The sequence below is a fragment of the Desmodus rotundus genome, chromosome 3 (assembly GCF_022682495.2).
Source record: "Desmodus rotundus isolate HL8 chromosome 3, HLdesRot8A.1, whole genome shotgun sequence".
In the NCBI taxonomy this organism is placed as follows: Eukaryota; Metazoa; Chordata; class Mammalia; order Chiroptera; family Phyllostomidae; genus Desmodus; species Desmodus rotundus.
This window is the reverse complement of record NC_071389.1, coordinates 91,931,025-91,938,476: the sequence shown is the minus strand read 5'-3', so window position 1 is coordinate 91,938,476 and position 7,452 is coordinate 91,931,025. Positions and strand designations below refer to the sequence as shown.

Genomic DNA, 7,452 nt, shown 5'->3' with positions numbered 1-7,452 from the left:
CCCAGGCCTCCTGCTCTCCACCTCCCACTTCCAGCCCCTGTTTCTGGTCAGACTACATCTCCTTGCACGTGCAATACAATAACTAACTGTCCAGTCTTACTGGAAGTAATTCCTCCTAAGGGCACAACTTCTCTCTCAGCCAGACTCTGACTTGGAGAGGAATCCACATTGACTTGAAGTATTCTGCCACAAAAGGTAACTTTCCGATGTACAATACAAGTCTTTTGGTGGGCAACATTAAGACTTTAAATCTAGTGACAGTAACACGCCCCTTTAGGACTGAATATAAATACAGCTATCTTACCTCACTCACCACCAGCCTTCTTTTTGCATTTGTTATAAAATATCAAGTGGAAAACGGAAAGGAAGTAAAAACAAATGCAAAATGAGTCCTATTCTTCCACCAGATTTCCAGGTTTCTCTAAAACTTGGTTTAGTTTTCTTTTAAAGCCTTCTTCTCAAAGTTCAGCAAATGCCAATGACCGCCCCAGGACATAACCCTGGGGCGCTAGGGCGCCCTGGCTTCTCACCCTCTACTAACAATTGTTGTGAGGCCTGCAAGCCCTGTCAGAAAGAGAGGAGACCGGCACGTTACCTTTGGGCGTCTGGCACCTTGGAGTGCTGAGGGCTGCAATGTCTAAATGAAGTTGACAGATGGTGTCAGTGCGGGCACCCGGGGTAAGGCAGCTAAGGAGGCTCCTGGCGGCGGCACCGGCGGCAGCACCACTAGGCCCAGGATGGGCGAGTAGGAGGAGCGGGAGCTGGAGGGGGAGAGGGAGGAGGAGGGGGAGGGTGGAGGAGGAGGAGGGGCAGGAGAAGAGGGAGGAGGAAGGCGAGGGGGGTAGGTCCGTTCCACTGGGGTCAGTTGGTGTCTGGGATAAGAGGCAGGGGTGCTGTAAGGGGCAAAGAGAAAGTTTTTATAAAGCCATAGGTGGTCGAGTTTTGCTTGGGGTGGGGGTCATCCTAGCAAAAAGGGGATTAGCCTGTGATTTCTTCCCCTTAAAGAGGGTGGGTGGGTGGGTGAGAGAGAAAGAGGCAGAGATAGGAATTGAAAGACCTAAGGGAACCCTGGGGAGCGAAGAAAGAGATAAGAAAGGGACCCTGCCTCCAGGTGGAGAGGGGGGTTGAGGTTGAGCGCCTAGGCGGAGCGTGCCCTCCCCGAGGCGACGGCGCGAGGAGGGGACAAGGCGGGGTAGGGGTGGAGGGAGGGCGGGAGGCAGGGGGGGGAGCGGCGAGCGGGAGGAAGTCTGAGACGCAGAGCTAGGAGCGCTCCTGAAGGAGACATCGGTCCTGTCCCCCGAGTCCGGGCCGCAGTCCCCACTTGCCTGCTCAGCTGCCGGACGCCCAGCGCCTTCGGCTCCGCGGCCCGGGAGGCCTTTTCGCAAGGCAGGGGCTCCAGGGTCCAGGGAGTGATGCGCGGGGCGTTGCCTCCCGCCCGCTGTCTTCGCCGCCAGAAGCCGCAGCTGAGCTGAGGGAGGCGACGCCGAAGCGCTGGCTCGGAGTGGCCACGGCTACAGCCCGGGCGGCGGGCAAGGGCGCTCGCCGCGCTTCTGGGCCAACCCCGTTCCGGCGCCTCCGCTCCCGGCCCCGGGCCCGCCCCCGCGGCCCGGCCTCTCGCTGGAGTCCCAGATGACCACCGAGGGCGGGCCGCCACCGCGCCCACCGCCGGCCCCGCTCCGCAGCGCGTGCAGCCCGGCCCCCGGAGCGCTCCAGGCCTCCCTGATGAGCCCGTCGTCCGCCGCCGCCACCACCCTGGAGACAACCTCGTTGTCGTCGTCGTCCTCCTCCTCCTCCTGCGCGTCCTCCTCCTCTGCCTCCTCTTCCTCCTCCAATTCGGCCAGCACCTCCTCCGCTGCCTGCAAGAGCGCTGGCGGCTCGGGCGCCGGGAGCGGGGGAGCCAAGAAGGCGAGCTCCGGGCTGCGGCGGCCGGAGAAGCCCCCCTACTCGTACATCGCGCTCATCGTCATGGCCATCCAGAGCTCGCCCAGCAAGCGCCTGACGCTCAGCGAGATCTACCAGTTCCTGCAGGCGCGCTTCCCCTTCTTCCGCGGCGCCTACCAGGGCTGGAAGAACTCCGTGCGCCACAACCTCTCGCTCAACGAGTGCTTCATCAAGCTGCCCAAAGGTCTCGGGCGGCCCGGCAAAGGTCACTACTGGACCATCGACCCCGCCAGTGAGTTCATGTTCGAGGAGGGTTCTTTCCGCCGCCGGCCGCGCGGCTTCAGGCGGAAGTGCCAAGCGCTCAAGCCCATGTACCACCGCGTGGTGAGTGGCTTGGGCTTCGGGGCCTCATTACTGCCCCAGAGTTTCGAATTCCAGGCACCCCCGTCGGCGCCGCTCGGTTGCCACGGGCAGGGCGGTTACGGCGGCCTTGACATGATGCCTGCGGGCTACGACGCTGGCGCAGGCACCCCAGGCCATGCACACCCGCACCACCACCACCACCACCACCACCACGTCCCGCACATGTCGCCCAACCCGGGCTCCACCTACATGGCCAGCTGCCCCGTGCCCGCTGGGCCTGGGGGTGTAGGCACCGCTGGGGGCGGCGGCGGCGGTGGGGATTACGGCCCGGACAGCAGCAGCAGCCCCGTGCCTTCTTCCCCTGCCCTGGCGAGCGCCATCGAGTGCCACTCTCCCTACACCAGCCCCGGGACGCACTGGAGCTCGCCCGGCGCCTCGCCTTACCTCAAGCAGCCTGCCACCTTGACGCCAAACAGCAACCCAGCCGCCTCGGCAGGCCTACACTCCAGCATGTCCTCCTACTCGCTGGAGCAGAGCTACCTGCACCAGAACGCCCGCGAGGAGCTGTCAGGTAAAGCACCAAGCCTGCTGGGGGCGTTGCCTCTAGGACTCCAGGTTCCATGGCTACTGCAAATTGCAACGCGTTGCCGCAGCCTAGGGGTCTGAAGGCACTGAGAGAAGCTGATTCTGGGAGGAGCTGCACCTTATTCATGGAGGGGAGAGGACTGGGGTCTTACCTTTTCCCCCATACCCTTGGCCTAGAGGTGGGCCTCTAGTATTTGCATTCCTAGGAAGATGGTGCAAAGTCGCCAGCTTAGCGTATCTGGGTGTCCCTATGGACTGGAGGGCTCAACTGTCCGCCTGACTTAGCTTAGAGATAAGGCATGTAGGCTTTGGGGGCCTTGGCCAAAGAGTTCTGTTTCCTTTTGTCTTTTGTAAAGTTTGTTCTGCTGTATTTTTGTGCAAAAGTCAATGTTAGAAAGACAAGTTCTGTATGCTGGGGGTGTGGGTGGGGAGAGGTTGCAACTGGGCAGATGTTGAGAGGAGGATAAGTGAGGGAGGGACAGAGAGGAAAGCAGAGTGGGGTGCTGGGATCTTTCAGAGGCTGTGGAGTCTCCTGCCTCCCCACACAGTGCCCACCTGATGACACCTAAGTCTGTCTTAGTCCAGCAGGACCTGAGGTCCATACTATGACTCCCTTGAGAAATACCTGCCCCTTGGACACCACTTGTGTTGGTGTAAATTGCGTTGACCGAGGATAATGAAAATTTATTGCCTTGCCAAACCTATTGGCGGGAGGAAACAGGGTGGAGGAGAACTTCCAATATTTAACCAGATTGATCAAGAAAGTGGAGATAAACTCTCTTATATTTACCTCCTCTGGGGCACGCACGGCCACATATTAAAATCGGGCGTGTCGTCACATCAAATGCTGCTCTCGTTTACATTGCCTTCCACCCTATTAGAAAATTATTTGCAGGATAGTGCATACATTATATGTTTGTGAAGTGGTGGACCACAGGAGCATCAGGGGAGAAGGGGAGTCCAGAAATGGGCAAAAGATGTTGGTTCGCTGGATGGTGAAATTTCCCAAATAGGCCTTTTAAGTACGGGTCTCAAAGGTTAACTAAACAAAGACAGTCTCGGCAGGACCACACCGGAGAGGATTTTAGCCTGACTTAAGTCACTGAAAGAAGAGTCTTGTTCAATTTTATGGGAATTTCTACAAGTAACCAGCACAGACGACCCTCCTCTCTTACACTTTTTATCCCCGCGGACTGGCTGTCAGTCACCGCCCACCCCAGGCGGAGCCCTCTGGTCCACTCACCCGCCCACCCGCTGCCCTTCTGGCTGTGCAGGCAGTCCTCACCGCGCCCCCATCCCAGCAGGCCCTACTCAACCTGAACCCAAACTCTAAAGCTTTGCAGCTGCCGTGAATGAGTGCCCTAAAATTAAACACACACACACACACACTCAGGAAAGAGACTTATGATCCTTCCTTGAGGCCGCCCTCTCCCTACTCCACACACTGGGCGCACTCACAAGCCCCAGAAGTGCTGGGATCCGGAAACAGGACTCTTTGTCCTGGAGAGAACATAGCAGGCAGGCTCCGGCGGCGGCCTTCTCCAGGAGCTTCTCACGACCTTTGGGCCTAGTCTGGGAACGACGGGAGGCCGCGCCTCGGCCCAAGCTTGAGGGGCGTGCTCTGCACCTTCCTCTCCGGTCCCGTGGCTCCCGTATCTGTCAAATATTACGCCGTACCCCAGCCCGTCTTGGCATCTCTCAGGCAGGCCGGGTGCAGGGAGCCCTGCAGGACCTGGTTCGCAGTGTGCTGCCCTCCGGGACTCGCGGCGTACTGGCAGTCCAGGACCCAGCAAGGAGCGGGGAGGTCAAGCCGGGTTGAGGCTGTGGGCTGAGCCGCACCCTCACTCCCAGCGCTCGCTAGTGTACACACACAGATACACAGCATGAACCCCTTCCTCAGCACACCCACGAGGTCCGCATTCTCCCACTCGGGACAGGGAGGCCATGTCCCGCGTGCTCCGAGAGGCCCTGCGCCCTTCATTAAGTCCTGAGAACCTTTCAAAAAAAAAAGAGCTAGGGCTTTTATTGTCCTTCGGGTCACTGAAAGCGCCGACCTTTTGAGCGTTCGCTCGGGGTCCTGCTGGGCCTGCTACTTGGAGATCCAGAAATTGGCACCACGACGGACTGTAGTTTGCTGGCCGAGCGCACCTGTGGGCAGAGCCACAAGGGCACTTCGGGGACGCGTGGACCAGTTGTTGCTTTATGAGAGCACTGTAGTTCATGTTTGGCAACATTAGGTGTTATCAGGCAATAAGCGTAGGCCTAGTCACCGGCTACTTAGCGTCCCGGTCTCTTCGTTAGAGCTGGGATGCAGCCAGGCGGAGGCGAAGCGAGCTGGGCACCGCGCAGCCGGCTACAGGTATGGTTTTCACGCACTCAAAAACTGAATCAGGCCCTGTACCAACGTGCAACTTTTGGTTCCCACAATACACAGATGATCAGAAAGACTCAGGCCAACAGGCCTAACACAGTCCGACACGGAGAGAGGTCTGGTTCCGGAGAAGCCCAAGTCCCACCGCTTGCCAAATACCCCTGGCGGATCGCTCCTCGGGGCTCGCAGGCGCTGAGACAGCAAAGGGCGGGCTGGTGGGCGTCCAGTGGCCGCCAGGCTCGGGCTCCACGTAGGCCGAGGAGCGCATGGGGCAGGGGGGGGGGGGGTGGGGGGGAAGAGCTACCGGCCTTCTCCCTCCTCTCTGAGAGGCTCCCTACGCTGGCAGACGACTTGTTGCGCAGAAGGGTCTGCAGCTGAGCAATTATCGAAGGGCGTCCTCTGCTCCCCAGAATCCTGGCTTTTCCAGAGGAAGCGCTGGCCGTTCCTGACCTATGAAGACCGCTTTCTTTCTTGGCCCTTTCTTTAGCGCTGGGATTGTTTTCTGTCCTCCTTTTAGGCACAGGAAATATCCCTGCTGTGGCCTGCTAATCTGACCGGGCCAGTTCGCTGGGAAACAAGATGCGAGGGCAACAGTGGTGTTTCTGGAGTGGGGAGCTTGGGCTCTTGAAGGAACCCTGTGCTCAGGAACCCGGAACGAGAGCCTGGGTCAAATTGTCCGGCTGTCCGGTGTCCTAGCTCTTCCTGCGACTGAATCGTGATTGAATCGTTCCTCTGGGCCTCCACGAGTAATGGGAAATTCGAGCACATGAGAACCAGGTTTAGAGGGGACATGCGGTGTTTGTGGGTACATCGAAACAAAACATAATGGTTCCAGAGTTGTCCTATGACCTATAGTTTAAAACTTTGAGAAACTTCCAGAGCTGGTTTCCTCTACCTATTTTATAGCAACAGACAAATCCCTTCTCATCCTGAGTCAAAAATAAGGCACCAATTAAATTAATTTTTTAAAAAATAATACACTCCATCCTCATCTAGACAAATTTGTTTCTGAAAAGAATTTTTATTTTCTTCTTTCAGTGGGACTGCCTCGATACCAGCATCACTCTACCCCAGTGTGTGACCGAAAAGATTTCGTCCTCAACTTTAACGGCATTTCTTCCTTCCACCCCTCTGCGACTGGGCCATATTATCACCACCACCATCACAATAGTGTATGTCAGGATATTAAGCCCTGTGTCATGTGAATGGAGGGAGGGAGGCCATGCCAAGGCCACTTTCTCCGTGGAGGTGGGGGTGAGGCAGAATGAACTGACATGGAATCACATAAAGTGCACCCCACAGCAGTCAGGAGCACATCAGTCACTTAGAATCCCCAGGCCGGCAGTGTTCACTGACACTTATCTACCATTGGTAGAAGGACAGGCCCTGGCATAGTCGTGCCCTAAATGTGTGCAGGAGCCAATGAGGGGGAGAGCTAATTGAGAACTCAACTTCTTAGCAGAGATGGTAAAAAGTTACCACATGAAAAACATAAACATGTAACTCTGGGATCTTCATTGCCTTCAGTAATCAGGGTCTGAAAAACGCAGACAAGTTGTTTGTGTGTTTTTCTTTGTCTATGAAAATGTATATGCTTTTCAAAAAGGCAGTGCTAAACACAAGATTTGAAGAAAGCTGCACCTTGTCGCCCAGCAAAGAAGAGAATTCTGTTTCTCCAAACATAGTGTTTGGATACAGGTGCCAAAAACATTATTAAGAAAGTATTTAGAAACAATGTGTCTAGTTGGAGAACGTGGTTTTCAGTATTGTGACAATACAATTATTTTTACCAGGTTATTTTTTACCACCATATTTTAAAGATATTTTTATTATCTCATGTATACTCACACTTTGCTTGTATTTTAAAAGGAGGATATATTTGCACTTATGTATACTTTTACAGTTTGCCAAATTATTTTGATGTAAAATTTTTTCAATAAAATGTATATAACAAATAGTCATTTTAGGGACCTGTTTTCTCTGCAGCATCCTGAAATTGCCAGGTTGTCCCCACCACCCAGCCAATGCAACTCTACACATTTCCCCCCCAAGTTGTATAATTGACATGGTGTGGGGTCTGTGCCGTGAGTAACACAGGGAAGCTTCTGATTGTGGGTCTTCTCAGAAGAGAAAGAGTAGAAGGAACGTTTTCTGTTATTCCTTTCTTTCCTTCACCCTAGCTCTTTCTGGCTAAACAAAAACCAGAAGGTGAAAGGAACTTAAAAGAAAACCAGGCAAGATAATGAAAGGCA

General features: G+C 55.3%; 1 protein-coding gene across 1 annotated transcript; it reads left to right on the top strand.

The window, feature by feature from the left end:
* Positions 1-1,247: 1,247 nt before the first annotated feature.
* On the top strand, positions 1,248-7,103 carry FOXF2 (forkhead box F2). Its single transcript, XM_024552379.4, has 2 exons — positions 1,248-2,815; positions 6,239-7,103. The coding sequence occupies exons 1-2, from the start codon at positions 1,630-1,632 to the stop codon at positions 6,403-6,405; spliced, it is 1,353 nt and encodes a 450-aa protein (XP_024408147.2). The 5' UTR covers positions 1,248-1,629; the 3' UTR covers positions 6,406-7,103.
* Positions 7,104-7,452: the final 349 nt, after the last annotated feature.

Bases quoted from the DNA above. Each gene is read 5' to 3' on its own strand.
- FOXF2 (XM_024552379.4), top strand. From the start codon at position 1,630: ATGACCACCGAGGGCGGGCCGCCACCGCGCCCACCGCCGGCCCCGCTC. The intron at 2,816-6,238 runs GTAAAGCACCAA...TTCTTCTTTCAG, and splicing joins CGCCCGCGAGGAGCTGTCAG to TGGGACTGCCTCGATACCAG.